At 45.6% G+C, this 18,677-nt stretch overlaps 1 protein-coding gene across 1 annotated transcript in view; it reads right to left on the bottom strand.

The window, feature by feature from the left end:
• Positions 1-468: 468 nt before the first annotated feature.
• The window catches only part of slc66a2 (solute carrier family 66 member 2), a 37,548-nt gene continuing 19,339 nt past the window's right edge, over positions 469-18,677 (bottom strand). The window contains exon 4 of the mRNA XM_083646308.1: positions 469-3,627. Coding sequence (XP_083502434.1) covers positions 3,417-3,627 — 211 coding nt within the window. The 3' untranslated portion in view covers positions 469-3,416. The remainder of the gene's footprint in view (positions 3,628-18,677) is intronic.

Below are 18,677 nucleotides of genomic sequence, written 5' to 3'. Positions count from 1 at the left end.
GATGTCAGCCAGACCCACAGCACTGAGAGGAAGTGATGTCAGACAGACCCACAGCGCTGAGAGGAAGTGATGTCAGACAGACCCACAGCGCTGAGAGGAAGTGATGTCAGACAGACCCACAGCGCTGAGAGGAAGTGATGTCAGACAGACCCACAGCGCTGAGAGGAAGTGATGTCAGACAGACCCACAGCACTGAGAGGAAGTGATGTCAGACAGACCCACAGCGCTGAGAGGAAGTGATGTCAGACAGACCCACAGCGCTGAGAGGAAGTGATGTCAGACAGACACAGAGCGCTGAGAGGAAGTGATGTCAGACAGACCCACAGCGCTGAGAGGAGCACCGCCGGCCATCCTGACAAGAAACACACCGACACAAACATCTCCATCAAGCAAAACATGACGACGAATGGCTCCACAACATCTAGTCTTTCCATGTCCTTTTTATTGGGTGACACATGCCACCTTGGCGCCCCCACCCATTCTTGGTGATAAAACAGCTTCAAGTGTCGGAGAACTGGCCGTTTAATAGAAATACGAAATAAAAACATATTCATGAAAATGTAACGTTGTGAAGTAACATACAAAAACATAGTGATAATTCTATTTTTTGGTACATCAACAAACTAAAAGTACAGAAATTGGCAGTTTCTATATGGGAAAATTTAATTTGGTACTTGCACAACACATAACAAAATAAATGAACCGAAGAACAAAACAAAGTATAATGGAATAACAGTGATAATCTATGTGGATACTTTGAGGTCATTTTGATCCACGCCCACTTCCAAACACCACAACATGACACACAGTTCAGACTCAGAATCATCAACACAATCGCCTTCATAAATATAAATTGCCTGATAAAAGGCAGGCACACACCATCTGATTACACAGGCATTTTAAGATTATAAAAAAGGACAACAAAATAAATATTCATGGAAAACGGATTTGGACACAGTGTGCTTCCTCTGCAAAGAAACTACAGACTCATCCCACCTTCTATAATCTTGAACGATCAGCTGAAATATTAAACCGAAGAGAAACAAAATAGAAAATGCCTTCCTGTCCTGTTTGAATAAAAAGGACGTTTCTATTGCTTGAGGCTTAGAAGAGAAGGGCTGAAGCTGGTCTGGTCGTGCTGCTGCCAAACTGGTCGTGTTCGTCCAGGTTTGGTATGCTGACTTCAGCTGTGGTCAGTCTTCTGTATTTACGCTTAATGCACTTGCACTCTGTACTAATATATACTGTATATATATTTTTAATATTGGCCTGTAATGATCTGGATTGTTTGTATTGGGTTAAGTGTTTGCACCTGCCCTGTTTCTTCTCTCCGCCAATTGGTGTTGAGATTTAGGCGTCAATCAGGAGCGTATTCTCAGAGTGCGGACTTTATTTTATTTCTCAAGTTGATTTGATGTGTGGCGCTCTACATTCTTCTTCATATTGGTTAGTCTGACTCACTGGAAGCAGGCTGCAGGTATAAGCTCCGCCAGTGGCTCCGACCATTTCAGTCGGAGCGAAGGGAAATCCCTTTCAACTCCCTGCGTGTCCACTTTCAAATGCCTCCGCCGCTGTGAAACAACAACATTGCTAGCTAGCAAGCTAACGTTGCTACACGCTGAAAATGAGAAGTTTTGACAAAGATTTGGATTGTGCAATAAAGCAGGCCTGCTTGGAACTTTCGGTGGATGGTTGTAATATACATATACCAGAGTGGGAGTAAGAGGAGCCAGACTCAGAGTCTGGCAGGTGAGACTATATATTGGTACGCTGGCTTCCCCAAGGAAAAGTTACAAAACAACAAAAAGCATCTTCACTGTAGGTGGCACTAAAGGGGTGACTGTGGGTTAGGCGGTAGAGCGGGTCGGTCGTCCACTAATCGGAAGGTCAGTGGTTTGATCCTCCTGCAGTCCACATGTCCAAGTGTCCATAGGCAAGATACTGAACCCAGTCCATTTACGATGCAGCCCATTTACCATTTAGGTAAGTATTATTTGACAGCCCTTCCTTGTCGTTTCCTTACAACACAAAGGTAGAGAATATTACCCATCTAAACCAGCAACACTCAGTGACCTGCTGTACCAAAAGCAGCCAGAGGACTCATAAGTAGGGTTTAAGAGACCTTTATATTGGGCCTATATTAACCTTTCAATTAAAAAGAAAACTGCTATGGATATGATATTTAGCCAGCAGCTTCAGGGGCGTCGGTCTGTAAAAGCTACAATGAAACCTGTCTCTCCCTGCCATAAGGAGGTGCTAAGAATTTCATTAGCTGTCAACGGAGAGTTTTAGTGCCCCGTGATGGCTTTTCCACCCAGTCACCTCAATCCAAAAAATAATCTCAGTTATGGGCCTTCAAAAACCCATATCAGTCTCAAACCCTAGTCATGCGGGTTTCCTCTGTCGCACTGGCTCGGAACAGGAAGATTGCCCTCGTCTCTGTTACGAGGCTCCAGCTCTCCGTTAGTCTTAAGGCCGCCATTGTTTGCTGTCAAGAGGGATGGTGACGCACTGCAGCCAGACTCTGTTCTCTAGCAGCCAACACATGGGACATCCAAGCCTTTGGGATTGTCCCGACTTTTTTGGTCAAGCTGCTGTTTCGATTGCCTCTAGTGTCCTTTAGTTCCATTTGTCTATTATTCCACAATATTGAGTCAGCGTGTCACCGCGCACGACGGCCATCTGTCTGACCAGCGGTAGACTGACCAGCATTTCTCCACTGAAAAAAGAGCCAGAAAAATAATAATGCCATTTTGTACATTCAGTAAACTAGTGTATTACCGGTCAGTTTTTTTGTTTTGATTGACCTCGATTCATACATTGACATTGCTGGTATAGCAGCCAGCCGTGTCTGAATACCTGTTAAGGCACAGGGTCCATGCAACAGTCATTGGTGTGTGTGGACTACAAAAGTTGGTCCATGTTTCCTTGAGCATTGGCACAGATTTCCAGTACGTACATCTGTGGTTTACATACTATATTCATTGCATGTGCATAATATTCTCTCCATGCACAGGTATATTTGAGGATTAGCTCTTTTAGCGGTCAGCTTACTGACACGCAAGCATACGGTCGCATGCCGTCGCGTACAGGAAGTCAGGGGGTAATGAATAAAACAAAAGGTCATGTTGGTTTGAATGTAACAAGTGTCCTTCGGCGTAATCCTCCGGGCGGTGCGACAAAAACACATGACACTGGCAAGTGTTTGTGTATGTTCATGCCTTATTTATGAGCGTGCGTGGGTCTCTGTGTATACATGGAGGGAGGCGAGGGGCGGGGGCGAGCAGACTGCATCCTCTTAAGGTGCTTTGGCACTGGTGTGTGTTTTTCACATGTCCGCGCTTCCAATGTGGCGCCTCCTCCTCGATGTGTTTGCATGTTAAACATGCGTGCACGACACGTCCTTCCAGGCGCTCTCAGAGGGCCTTGGCACTGGTGGTGTGGGAGACGGTGTGGGAGACGGGCTTCTGCGGGTAGCGGCTGTAGTAGTAGACCTGGAACAGGATGGTGAAGTCCACCACCACCTGCAGGAGACCGCACGTCCAGAACTGCACGGGGGCCTGGGTGAGCAGGAAGTAGCCCGTCTTGAAGGTGTCTCCGCTGGTCCACATCAGCACCATCTTGATGCTAAGGTGGATAGAGAGAGGGACAGAAAAGAAAAACCCAGATTGACGCAATTTTCTTCTCAGACTGAGTCATGCAAGGATCTCGACAGAGGTGACCCTGGCAACATGCGTCTTGTCAAGTCATCCGATGTTAAAATGAAGCTCCAGATTGGGTTAAGTGGGATTTCTCTTTGGCCAAATCAATTGCAGGAAATGTCACTTGCTTACATTCATTGTTGGAGAATGTTTGATTGGTGTACCATGGGCTTTAAAGGCACTATATGCAATTTTTTTAGCCCACTAGACGTCGCGCTAGAGCAGCAGCATCAGACATAAAGGAAATGCAGGGAAACACATAGGCAGTAGGCACGTCTTCCAACGTTACCGTATGCCCTCGCAGCGCTCTGCCAGCTGTCTGCTAAGTGCGATGCACACTAGACAGGATGTGTGCCCTTAGATGGTGTGTGTAGTGGACACACCTGCAGAGCGAGCCACAGCCAACTGCATGAAATGAAAATAAAAATAAAAAGGGAAATGACACGACACGGTCCAGCAGCAAATAATCAGAAAATAACTTCACTTTTAAAATGACATTACTCCTCTGTCTCACTAGATTGTAGTGATTTGCTGGCATCTAGTAGAGCTGAATATCATATTCAGTGCCTTTAAAAATGCTCTGGTGGCACCTAGGTCCATTCGGACTTAAACCTGGCCTCATGGCACTTACCGTAAATTCCGGACTATAAGCCGCGGCTTTTTCCCCGTTTTTTGGCCTTTTTTGGCCCCTGCGGCTTATATAACGGTGCGGCTTATCTATGGATTTTTTCAAAAAAAAAAAAAAAAAATCTCTCTTTTTTAGCACTCTTTCTAACTATAAATCCACTTCTGTTTTAATTTCCTCTCTTGCCCTCTTTTAACAACATAACATAACATAACATAACACAACACAGGTGGTGTTGTGTTATGTTGTTTTGTTGAAATGTTAATAAATGGGAGCTTCCTCAAACAGCCATCTCTTTCCCGACAATCCCCTCTGTGCATGAACCCTTTATGGTAATTAAACATTAAAACACAATAAAAAAAAAAAAAAAAAAAAAAAAAAAAACCATTAAAACACCCGCGGCTTATAGTCCGGTGCGGCTTATATATGTAAAAAACAGTCAACTTTGCAGGTGCGGCTTATACTCCGGTGCGGCTTATAGTGCAGAATTTACGGTACTCATGTTGTTGTCTTCTGACTAGATCATTGCTTGTGTTGTATAAAGCTCAGCTGTACGTCACTTTGGATAAAAGCGTCAGTTAAGTGAAATTGTAACATTGTAAAAAAAAAAAAACGTAATGAGGGTTTCCAACTTCCAATCATGGAAGTTGGAAACTCTCAGTGTTTTGCTTGCACCTGAGTTTACCCTGCCTTTTTGACACAAAATAGACCCAGTGAAAAACGCCTAGTACGCGACTATCTGAGCTGGCTGCCACCTGTCTGATTTGACTATCTGAGCTGGTTGCCACCTGTCTGATTTGACTATCTGAGCTGGCTGCCACCTGTCTGATCTGACTATCTGAGTTGGCTGCCACCTGTCTGATTTGACTATCTGAGCTGGCTGCCACCTGTCTGATTTGACTATCTGAGCTGGTTGCCACCTGTCTGATTTGACTATCTGAGCTGGCTGCCACCTGTCTGATCTGACTATCTGAGTTGGCTGCCACCTGTCTGATTTGACTATCTGAGCTGGCTGCCACCTGTCTGATTTGACTATCTGAGTTGGCTGCCACCTGTCTGATTTGACTATCTGAGCTGGCTGCCACCTGTCTGATTTGACTATCTGAGCTGGCTGCCACCTGTCTGATTTGACTATCTGAGCTGGCTGCCACCTGTCTGATTTGACTATCTGAGCTGCCTGCCACCTGTCTGATTTGACTATCTGAGCTGGCTGCCACCTGTCTGATTTGACTATCTGAGCTGGCTGCCACCTGTCTGATCTGACTATCTGAGCTGGCTGCCACCTGTCTGATTTGCAGAACGCTTCCTTGCTGGATCCATGCGCTATTTCTATTTATGCATTTGCTGGATGAGAAAAGCATTGCATTCACACTTTGGTATGAATGTGGCCAAATGCGACTCTGATCATCTCCAGAGGTGCTTTGGGTGATTGGATATTCAAAGCGTCTCGGGTGCATTTACCACCTGGATTTAATGCGTTTCTTTTTTGCACTGTGCGATTGCAATATGATCACCTAGGATGCATGATAATGCCAGGTGGGAAGGGGGTCAGAGAAATGCAATATCAGCGCTGGCAAGGAGGCAGGAAGGGAATCGAAAATGACTCAGAAAATACGGCACAATCACAATCATGTGAAATTGAAATAATGAAACTTCCTGAGGGTACGGGGTGGCTTATCAACTCGAGATCCTGCGGCACATCTCGAACCGTAAAAACTCATCAGGGCGCGTCCGGGGCAAAACTGCTGATAGGAGGTCATCCAGTGGGAGAGTTACAGTCAAATAAAGGAGCTTTCGTTTTAGAAGCCGCTGCAGAATATGCTTCAAGTGCCTTGAAGCATATTCCTTGTCCTCTCGCTGGCACGGGGAAAGCTCTGTGAACTCAACTAATGAGATGAAAGGAAGTCTAATGTGAGCAAAGGAGGCACAGGAACAGAACCGAACCCTACGGTACAAACTCCAAACACAGAAACTTTATATACTCGTAAATGCTGCCGCCGCCAGAATGCTAGCCGGGACTCGGTTTGACAACATTACTTTACATTACAGTACATTAAGAGAAGGTGCTTCTCTTAGCCTATAAATCATGACATGGGTTTGCACCATCATATCTATCCAAACTTATCATCCCTTATATTCCCACTCATGCCCTCCGATCGCAAGATGATGGCAGGATACTATCAGTAGATTCATTAAAAACAAACAGCAGGTACCCATCTCTGGCACCAGTTACCTGTTACAGTCAGTGAAGCTAATTCCGTCTAAATCTTCAAATCGAGACTCAAAACAATTTATTCTCACAATCATATGCCCTACCTTAGCACCGTTGGCTTGGGTTCGACTTTTGACAGTCTTTTCTCTTCCCTAGCCTACACAGTATTTATATTGAAATTAGCTGTTAGGACCATAGCATAGGGCTGCCTCCTGGTTACACTGTGTCCAATCACTTTCTATGATGTCTGTATTGCAATTGCACATGGGTTTTGTGCTGCTTCTGCACAGCTGTCTCCATTTCTCAGTGCAGTGCAGTGGTCGTCAGTACAGCCTTCATCCCATCCCTGCTGCTGCTCCCACCCAACGTGCTCTGACTCCGTGCGCAGCTGTTTTCTCACCGCTTCCCCAGACTCCGGTCCGGTGTACCACCTGCCAGTGGACAGGTGTTGCGGGCCTTGGTCCTGCTCCTATCCAACATGTCTGGAAGTGTTGTTGTGTGTGAGTGTGTGTGTGTGTGTGTGTGTGAGTGTGTGTGTGTGTGTGTGTACGCGGCTCCCTCTCTCCCCTCTGACTCCAGTGCAGTGTTCTACCTGCTGCCCTGGTTCTTCATCGTCAGTGCTGGCCTTGCTCTTCCCTCTCTCGGTTTTCTCCTGTCATTATTAGCCCTTTTCAGACCGGAGGACCTTTTTCATAGTTCTAAGAACAGGTGGAGGCAATGCTGATAAAAGAGGAACTGGGTCGGCATTGCATACACACAGGCACAGCACAATGCACACACGCACTCTTCAGCTATGCTTCCTAACCCAACCTGCCCACACGTGAATACACGGGGAGACATTTGAAATCTGGTCTTTTCAATACGTCTGCTTTGGGTTGGGAGCATGTCCATTTGACTAAGCCTGGCAGGAGATTTCATTGTCACCGGGCCAAGCGCTCCACTGAATGGGTGAATTCAACAGTGAAAAGTGTGGCAAAGGCTCCATCTAATTTGTTTCATGCTGACGCCTGTTTTCCTTTAGCTGGATTACGTTTAAAATGGCTGCTAAATTATTCAGCGTTGACATTTCAACGAGGCATTTCTTGGGAAAGGCTTGTGTTCGGAGTAATACCAGGGCCACACTGTATTTCACACAGCCAATACTTTCAATTGAATCGTCCATCAATATGAAGAAAGATCAATTGCAACCGTAATCTTATAATAGGGTCATAAGCATTATACCGTGGCAGGGTCAAGTATTCCCCAGAAAAGCATAACCATAATTTGTCACATGGTTCCGTGTATGAATCCACTAGTGCAGTCACAGCGGTTCTCAACCTGTGGTAAGGGTACCACTGGTGGTACGCGCCGCGGGGCTCCCTCCCTCTCATACTTTCATATGGTGGTAATTTCTGAGGTGGTACTTAGTGTCAAAAGGTTGAGAACCACTGTTCTAGTGAGTCTCTCCTCCCTGCCGGGCGGGAGAGGTGCAGCCTTAGCCCTGCCTGTCTGTCTGTTTGTCTGCCAGCCTTACGGGGGCAAAGCTTGCAGCTGAGCCTTGTCAAATCTCCTCCTAGATTATTCATGATTATTCACTTGGCCCCTTTCTTTGGCGCGGCCGGTTTGTGTTGCTACCCGTTTTTCTTACACCCCCTTCTTGCTTTTTTACCAACTCTTGCCACTGCAACCTCTCCAAGCATCCCTACTGGCTTCTCTCCCTCCCGCCTTCGTGTACTGTACTTTGTCTTTTTTCTTTTTTTTGCAGCCTCCATAAGCCCACACTCTACCTCTCTCTCTCTCTCCCATTCATCCATTCATCTTCCCACCAACTCTTTCCATCTTCGTCTTTCCTCTCTATACCTGCTCGCTCTGCGCTCGCCTCCCCCAACCTCCCCCCCCCTGCTCTCTTCTCTCTCGGCAAGGAGCTTGTTAGCTCTGTGCAAAGGAGGAACATCTCCTCCCGTATCATCGGCGGCCGCTGTCTCGAGTGATGGCGATGTACCGGGCGGGTAATGATGAGAGAGACGGGGATCGTGGTTTGATCAATCCCGCTGCCGGTTCCTTAATAATAGGGAACGCAGCCAAAGGCCCACCGACTTATTCGTCACTTTCCCCCTCCGAGACGTGTAAAGTAGAGGAGAGGGAGAGAACGCCGAGCTCCCGGCTAAGTTGACAAGGGTGGAGGGGTGTAGCGGCAGCGACTTGACAATTCCTAGCGAGATCCAGAAGTATAATACAGCAGCGATCGCTTTGTACTCGCATCACTGAGATATTGAATATTATACATCATGTCAAGAGACAAGCCTACACACAGCATGCTAAAGCATATTTGACTAATAAGGAAGTGGAGAAGAGGAGGATGAGGAACCGCAGGGATGAACGAGGAAGCTGGCGGCTCGGAAGTGCTGAACGTCGATTGGTGTTTTGTTTGGATCAGCTGACCTGCCTGAAATAATGTGAAGCTTCATTGACAAGGGCGCAATGGTGGAGCTGCACTAAACTAGAGCATTTCTACCGTTGAGCCCCAGAAGTATAATTGTACAGCCTCAAATTGTTAAGGCGTATTTTGGCTTTAGACTCTCATGACACAGGACATAATGACCACATAGAGACACTGCATGAAATAGGCCACGCCCATCACGGGGGAAATCGCTCCGTTCACACCCATACACCAGCGTCATTTCCCTTGAATTAAACATAGCTAAAAGCTGTTGTGTGGTGGGCTGCATAGACAACAAATGTAAAAAAATCACCAGTTTTTTTGTACTCCTGAGCAAAACAAGGAAGCCATTGGCGAGAAGAAAAATGTGGATCTAGCTGTCAAGGAAGTAAGTTGGAGTATTCAACGTCCGTATATACGATCTTTGTGTGCAACACGCGACATAGGAGAACGCCAGGATTGGAGGGGGATTTTGGTTTCCCCCCGTTTTGGACATGGTTTCTGAATGATGACGCACTCCGCAGTGTCTCTATGGTTAAAGGCTGTCTGCTTAGTCATTTCAGGGGGCCAAAACTACATTATTTTGAGATTACTCTTACTCTTCATAATGTAGTCAAATAATCTTCCTGCATGACTTCCCAAAGTCTGCAACACATAAACATCCGCTCATTATGATCTCTTTCCAGCCTTAGCTGTGAATGAGCTTGGCTCTAAACGACTCTGAAGCAGCAGTGAGTGCATGATGGAAGTAAAGGAAGCAACTACACACGCTTCTGAGTTATGATGAATCCAGCATGGTGCCGCGACAAGGCTTCAACACTGGGAAGTATGACCTGGGGAATTCGTACTTTGGAGTTTGATATGTGGCAAATTATTTGAGAGGAAAAAGTGTTGAAAGTGTATTCATTCAATAATACCTGTTAACACAAATGAAAGCTGCACTTTAACCACAGTCTTTGTGTCATTTTCTAAAGCAATAGACGTATGAATGCACAAAATACATCTGAAAAGAGAAACACTAAACATAGTTTGTAGTAGTTTGTACTTTATCATCGCTGTTTGTTTGTTTGCACCTTTGCTGAGTTGCATATAATCTTGTTTAGTAAGGGTAAGTAAGGGGAAACGTATAGCCTATTATACAAAATGTTGCTGAGACTGCTTTAGTAAATGAGACTTTACCTCTACTGCTAAATCTCAAAAACAATTTGCACCTAGAAGGGGAGAAAAGCAATAAAGACACCCTAAACTCATGTTTTAAGATATATAAAAATACTCTACTTTGCAGTTGCCCGCCCTGCAGCTCGACCGCTGTGCGGGCTCACTGCTCTTATGACATCGCTGATGATGTCACAACTTCGCATCACTGATGACATCACAATTGCTCTTATGACATCACTGATGACATCACTTCCAGGACAAAATTGAAACAGACAGAGAACAGAGATTGCCCACTTTCCACTTTTATAAATAATAAATAAAGAAGATATAGTTACAAACTATCAAAGGGTGACCAGATGTCCCACTTTGTGTGGGACAGCACAGCATTTTCATGCCTTTTCCGATTGAGATGATGTCCCACATTTTGATTGGCTCTAGCTTTCAAAAGCCAAACCACAGAGAGAGAGAGAGAGAGAGAGAGAGAGAGAGAGAGAGAGAGACACACACACACACACACACACACACACACACACTACTAGTAGAAGGTAATTTGTGTACAAAGTACAGACAATTTGTGTTAAAATGTAGGGAGTAAAAGTAAAAAGTTTTCAGAAAAATAAATGAAAATCCTACTCAAGTACAGTAACGAAGTATTTGTACTTAGTTACATCCCATCTCTGACACACAGAGAGAGAGAGAGAGACATGCACACATATTTTTAAGGGGGGGGGGGATGTTTTCTCTTGTTCCAGCTTTCTGATGTCCTTAGTCTTCTATGATAGACTATCTTTGGCTTGTCAGGACAAAAGAAGACATTTGAGGATGTTATCTTGGGCTTTGGGGGGAAAATGATCACCATTTTTCATCATTTGATGACACTTTATTGATAAAACGATTAATCGATTAGTCTAAAAATAATCAACAGATTAATCTGTTGATTATTTTAGACTAATCGATTTATCACTAAAGTGTACAAGGATTATTTTCATTAATCGATAATGATTATCAGTGAGCACAGAGACACGGTCCACTTTCAGCAGACACATGTGAAAACAGCATTCTAGTGTCAAACTCTGCCCAGTGAAGCTCAAACATCCAACTGCAGCAAACAATAAGAAAAACATTTTTGACTTCAGGGCGGTCTTTAAATATGCATCGCCCTCTACCCCACTAGAGAAGAAGAGACCCTCTGAGCGGATGGAGGGCGGACTGGTCAGACAGGTGATCAAAAGGTTCCCGAGCAGAACTTGATCCACGGTGGAGATCTGGAGATGACCTGGCTTGGAGCAACACTATACTCGGCTACAGAGGTTATGGCCCGTCGGCATCATTCAGTAGTCAATATGAGTCTCTTCCTGCACGCGGTGGTCTCCTGTGCCCATCAGTCTGTGTGTGTGTGGTCTCCTGTGCCCGTCAAGAGTGTGCGCGCGTATGGTCTCCTGTGCCCATCAAAGTGTGTGTGTGTGTGTGTGTGTGTGTGTGTGTATGCGTGTGTGGACAGCAGCCCGCAGGCTAAATAAGGCTCTGCCACTGTTATCTAGCGTGGTGGGATGCAGCTCCAGAGCAGAGGCCATATAAGGGCACAGTCGGCAGCCTGCACGCCCCATCTCTCTGTCTCTGGGGCGTGTGTGGCCTGTGCATTGCTGTGTTTCGTTTGCTTTATGGCAGGCTGGTGATATTGGAGTCAGCGTGTGCCTCTGCCTTCCACAGGCTCAGGACCATCTCGCCCTAACGGTAGCAGCAGCCTGAAAACCATTAAGGCAGAACCTTCAAGCTTCACACACACAAACACACTGCGCTCTGGCCCTGGCTAGATACAGAGCCAATGCCTCCGCTGCCAAAAAGATGTCCATCCAAACAAGTAATTAGTCCAACGTTGAGGCTTAAAGGAGAATTCCGTTTTTTTTTTTACAACCTGGACCTTGTTTCCAGCTCTAATTATGATTTTAATTATGATTATGATTTTCGCCCTGAAAAGTTTTCTTTGATATAGATCAACAACGTTATTATGCGCCAAGCAGCAGCTTGGAAGAGAGGAAATGAATAGGGGCATGTGTAAGGCCTGTAAATAGCTTATTTTGTGACACGCAGCGGCTCACATCCTTAGCCCCCGTTCACACAGGACGCCGAAGCAACGCTCAACCTAAGCTCTACCTACGCTGAACCCACAAGTTTCATTTAGGCGTCCTTGTTAACAGGCAAAGCCGTTCACACCACCCGCGTGCGTGCCACGCCGAAGCCACGCTCACGCCTTGCTCAAGCGATCGTTCACGATTCACGCCTATTCCAAGTGTGACGCGCGCTGAAGCCGAGCATTGATCTGTCAAGCCAGGCATGAAGTCAATGGGAGTTGTGGGCGGGTTCAAGGCGTCGAGAGGAAAAGAGAAGGCTTCTTGTGCGAACGGCTCAGCGTGAGCCCGCCTCAAGCTTCAGTTCGGCTTACGTTAGGCGTCCTGTGTGAACAAGGGCTTATATCATAGAGACAATGAGAAAATGAATGCTGTATTTACCTTGGTGCAGCGTGTTCACCCTGGCTCTGTTTGCTCTCTGTCACATTGGTAGAGATAGCAGCTCCCATTCCCCCACTCCTCAGTTTGTAATCGTAATGACGTTAGTCCGGACTGGCTCAAATAAAGACGGGTGGCTATCGAATCCAAATGCATCGTCCATATTCTCGAAATCAGATAAATATCCTCCTGTGTTTAGCCTGTCATGGCAGCTTGATCGACTGCTCTATGCTCTCAACTTTCACTGATGCCAGTCCCCGCCTGGAAAACAGAGCAATGGATGGCTGGCAGAGGTATATAGAGCTGGTCACATTTATGTCAGTATCATATAATAAGGATATGAGCCGCTGCTGCGTGTCAGAAAATAAGCTATTTACAGGATGTAAATACACGCATTACACGTGCCCCTATTTGCACTGTTCCAAGCCACTGCTCGGCGCATAATAACGGTGTTCTTGATCTATATCAAAGAAAACTTTTCAGGGTGAGTTAAAAATCATAATGAAAGCTGGAAATAAGGCCCAGGTTATAAAAAAAACCTGAATTCTCCCTTAAAATTTTCTAGTGAGTTTTTGAACGCGCACCCCCTCCCTATTTGTTCACGCGCCCCACCCCACTTTTCCACATATTTCAAAATGGTGCACGACGTGAAGACTGCCTGAAAACTGTGTTGACGCACTCTTTAAAAACGAGTGAAAAATCTGCTAGCGGGGTTGAGATGATTTCAATTCAGTTTCCCATGTGACAAAGATTTATGGGAAAAGTCTGAATATTTAGAAACATTAGCTGCAACAATACCAGTGAGACAGAGGACACCATCCGTTTCCACCATGGTCTCATCTGTTAACAGTAATTATATCAAGCTGTCACAATTAACTTGACATTGTTTCAAAGGTTTGCATTTACAATGGATATTCTTTTGCAGTGAAGCCGTTTAGTGGGAGCCGTTATGATAAGGATCATGAATTCAACAAGAGAAATAATTAAGTGGAGCGAGTTAGAGAATGATGGAGAGAGAGATGTATGGGGTGGAGAATGGCGACATTGTCACGTATGTATGAGGGATACCAACGCAAACCTCTAAGGACCCATTACAGCAGAGCAGCAGGTACTGCTGTCAAACAGCATCAGTGAGGTTAACGCAGAACCTAGCAGGGGGGTGAATCAGATCAATAAACGCTGGGACGTCTTTGACGATGTCCCCGCTGGGACCGTCGCCTCCGACTGAACTCTATCCATTTTTCATTATTCAAAATGGTTTTCGCTAACACCTATGGACTCACTTACTGCCTATTTGACTGTGTGTAATGGTGCAGCGCTGGCTGTGGGTAGCATATGATTCACTCTTCTGGCAACTTTATCCTGCTCGGCCTAGTTAAGAGTTTTTCGATACATGCCCCGGCCTCGCAGAGCCCAGCGCGGGTAGGGCTTTGTACTTCCATATATCAGGCCTCCCATGCATGTCCTGAATTCGTGCCCAGCTCGATCTGCTCTGTGCTGCTCGTCGGTGCGTATTATTAGCGGCGCAGAGGGGACAGCCGCTTCAGGACTGCGGCTAGCCCCTTTCACCACTGGCGCGTCTGGTGGACAGAGGCATTCACTAGACTAGGCTGCCACCAGCTCTGGCAGCCGCCTCGCAGTCGCACAACGCTTCCTGGTGGAATCTGCCGGTAGAAGTGGGTAGACGCAACGGCGTCTGAAAAATAAGTGGGTATACGCTGTATTGGTGTAGTGCAGGGTATACGCGGCCCGGGTATACACTGTATACCCGCGTATACCCTGCACTACACCACTGGTCACTAATGGTCAAAAGTCGCTGTTAAAACGGTGGATAAACATTGCATTTTCTAAAGGCTTTTATTATTTGCAGCAGCTCAGCAGTAACATAACACGGCTCCGATACGGCTGAAAGCGATCAGGAAACGGTCAAATAAAGCTGATATCTGAAAGCACAAACAGAAACACAGGAGAGAAACTAAACTTCAATCCACAGATTCAGTTAGAAGCTACACAAGTACTGAGAGCTGAACACACAGGATTTAAAAACGCCTTACTCTCTGCTCTCTCCACTCCAGCACAGAGAGATGAGAGTTTCGCATCGCTATGCTGGCAGCACAGCTGTTTGAGGGGGAGAAGGGGGCGTCGTCACGGATTGGCTGCGGTTGGTGAGACGTCACCGCTGCCCGCTGGGGGGCGGGACCAGCCTGGTCTGGCTCGCTGCGGGCACCACACCGGCGGAGTGGGTCCATCTCGCGTACGGCCCGGCATGACAAAACCGATAATGGGAAAGGAAATCAGTGCGAGCCAACTCAGCAATGGAAAAGGGCCACTAGAGGACGAATGGGTGGGAGCGCTCCCTATTGCGTGCCTGAATATGCAAGTGCTCTTGCATATTCAGGCGTTTCAGTGTGTGCACGTCCCTGCAGACACTAAATGGTACTCCAGTGGAAGCAGGGCCATCATTTGGAGGAGGTCAGCTTGATGTTTTTCCCAAAGTGCTGTGCTGGGATCTGCTCGCTCTCTGTTCCAGGCACTTACACGGATAGGCACTCTGCTTTACTTTTACTCCTGTCTTAATCTCTCACACATGAAAATTATATTACCGTGTTATATTTGTGACACTAACTGAAACCAAATCCTGATTGTAACCTTTAAACCCAAGTAAAATAACCCTATAACCGTATAACCTTAGAGGATTTTACTCCTCTTTCTATCCTTGTGAGGGCAATTGGTCCTCCGAAGTTTAGAGATCACGCACGCACGCACGCACACACAGCTGAGGTAAAGTAACCTAGCAACAACCTGGCACATACAGGCTCAACAGGTTATGCACAGAGAGAGAATAGGACATAAACAATAAACGAGCTGAAAATGACACTGTCCTCTGCTTTCTATGGCAGCTTTATCTGGACCATCGACAGATAAAAGATGGACGCCGCCTCTGGTGCCGCTCAGTGAAGCCGCTGCATGTTAGATCGCCGCTCTGGCGGCTGTATCCAGTATAGGTCACAAGGCCCGCCACCATTTTAGTGGATGGGGAAATGGGAAAACGAAACAAAGCACACGTCAGATACTTTTTTTCCCAAAGGTGGTTTGTATCATTTTAGATAGCTCTTATCACGCTAATGCCTGTGCAAGTGGTCATTTTTCTGATCAGTTTGTTTTTAATTACGGTAGTTATTTGACATATAAAAAGGGATGATTGACAGCTGTGGCAGCCAGTCTCATGCAGTCATTGGCTGGACAGGCTCTTCACCTTATAGATCTAGTTTATATAGAGAAGACACTGCTTGGTAAAACAGAAGGAAGACACTGCTTGATCTGTCTACCAGACTGTATATCGATAGACCGCAATAAAAAGGACATTGTTTTGAGAAAGTTGCGCGAGGAAGTAACTTTGGTTGGGGACTGAAGTAGTAAGTTCAGAAAATATGTGTTTTATTAGTTACTCCAGCTACGTTATCGGTTATTTTAATACATCAATGGTTTTAATGGATACGCGCTAGCATTAGCCACTTGTGTTAGCCGGCTTTTAGCTTCATTCTTTAATGTCGGCATAACATTACTAACAAGCTAACAACCGATAACGATAGCTGGAATAACAGACAAATATTTTCAGAACTTACCAGGTTGTCCAACTGTCTGCGTACGCCAGGAAATGTGTTTTATAACGTTACAACTCCCGGGTGTAAAATGAGGCCTACACAATACCAGCCATTAGCTAATAGCTAATGGGTTAGCCTAAGCATGAGGAGAGTATTTACATGGATATCTCTGGGAAGTGCTTTGACTATGGGGATGTTCGCAAGCTCCTCTCCTCGTAGCTGTTGTATAAGGATACAGAAGAGACAGGCAGCTGGATAACGTTAGTTAGAAAAATGACCCGATAGAGACAGCAGCACTGGGCTGCCCAGTTAGTAAACGCAAGTTACAACAACGAAGCCAAAGGTTCAGATAGATTTCATCTATTAAACCAACATTTGTTCCAAAATGTCATAACGTTAATCAAATGCTACGGAAACATTAGCTAATCAACAGAGCTGCAAAGATCAGCTCATCGGATAATAATTTCCCCCTGTATGACGGTTTGTTGCCCAGAGCAGAGTCTGGCTGCTAGGAGCAAGGAGCAATTCAGATTTCCGTACAGACGTCATTTTTAATAAACGTTTAGTGGGGATAGAGGCTCAGACTGAGGTTTCAACCCAAAAGAGCTACTGCGCAGACTCTGGTTCTCTGATCTGAGAAGATTTAGGCTTCAATACACCATACAGGGAGGAGATAGGGACGCTGTCTCCATTTATATATCTCAATGATCTGGACTGGCTGATGGCAGAGACACGGGCAGACAGTACTGCAGGGTAAGGAGAAAGATCGGACAAGCAAAGAAAGCAGACAGTCATGTTTCACACTGACTGGGTAGAGAACGTAAAGGGAAAATCCACCCTAAAACGTAACACTGTAAAAAACAAACAGCTGTTAGTGATGGATCTTGCATTTCTGGGTCCATTTTTCTGTCTTGTGGTGTATTTTTCTTGTAAGTATGGATAACAATAGAGTTTGAAAATCTCTATCAATACAAGTAAGCTACATTTGTATGCCCATAAGCCCACTTTCGACTGAAAGCTACAAGTTCACACCCCTTCTGCGGAGGTTGTCAAAGGGCATTCTGGGAAACGTAGGAAATCACTAATTCATTGATTGATTCACAGATTGGTTGATATATACAGTACATAATACACTGTAGATGTATCTGAGGGCAGAGGATCTTTCTTTTAAGCACACACACTCAACTTGTTGGATAAAGTGTGGGGTCGACAGTCAAAAGAAAATAAATCAGGGGAGGTGAGGGCTAGGAAAGGCCCAGCGTGGGAGCTGTCACGGCCGGTTAAGTGGACAGGAAGAGGGCAGGCCGCCCTGCTGGAGCTCTGTTATCTGTCTGCTGCAGAGAGGGGCACGCGCTGCTCAGACAGGACACACACTGCGAACAGCTTCTTATCAGCCTGTTTGTTCTGTGGACAATCACACAGTCGCATGGCTTCCTATACAGTACATACGTACAGTATAACGTTTGTCTGTTATGTCACTCAAAACTCAGTTTAAGAGATTTCCTTTGATGTGATGTCATCCGATCATTTGATTATTATAATGCTTTTAAACCTCTATTCTGTTTGAATCGTGTGGTGCCATCTTGTTTGTGTTTTAATTGATTTGACGCATCATTGCTTTTGACTGTTCACTTAAACTGTAAAAAAGAAAAAAGTGTGATTTTCTTTTTTCTTATATGGAAATTGTTTCCCAGGTACTGTATATAGCTTGAAAGATACTTGGATGATTACGAAACTGTATATTCTTTAAGAATCCAATGCCTAGGCCTCTAATTACAGTGGCTTCTGACTTGACGCAAATGAACAATGGGACAAAATGATACATTAGCAAAAGACATACAGTCGCGTACTGTCGTACATACTGTAGCGAGACAGGATGCCCCATTGCCATATTGATTTTCAAAGAAACTTCCACAGGGCGCCTTGTCCTGTTAGCATAACAAATAGCTGTCGAAAGCCGCGAGCCGACAACACGTCCGCGCGGCTCAACAGATGCCAGAAATAGTTAATGAGCACATGAGTTAATGACGCACCACGCCGCTGTTTCTCACTTCCTCTTTTAATGACCTGTCAGATTCAGACGCCAATAAACCCCCCCCCCCCCACAAGCCAGTCCAACACAGACATGCTCACACTGACGCGACCATCCCATTGATGTGATAGGTGTGCGATGCCCTCACTGCAACAGGCTGCCCGGCTAACTGTGCCTGAGAGGGTGTGTTCAAGTACGTGTGTGCGTGTGTGAAACGACATGATCTGCCATTACTCAGTCGCACACTAAAACAAGCCAACAGGAGCCTCTGATGACAATAGTGGAAGTGCTTCTCATAAATAAAACAGCACATAATCACCAGAATAAGAACATGATCATTACCATAATCGTGCAATGTTAAAACCTTTGTTTTCATCATCATCTAATTGACTCTTGGTAAATTATACCTAAGTGGTAA

This window comes from Poromitra crassiceps, assembly GCF_964638095.1.
Source record: "Poromitra crassiceps genome assembly, chromosome: 11".
Classification (NCBI taxonomy): Eukaryota; Metazoa; Chordata; class Actinopteri; order Beryciformes; family Melamphaidae; genus Poromitra; species Poromitra crassiceps.
Note: the sequence above shows the minus strand (reverse complement) of the source record. Positions and strands in the feature narration are given on the sequence as shown.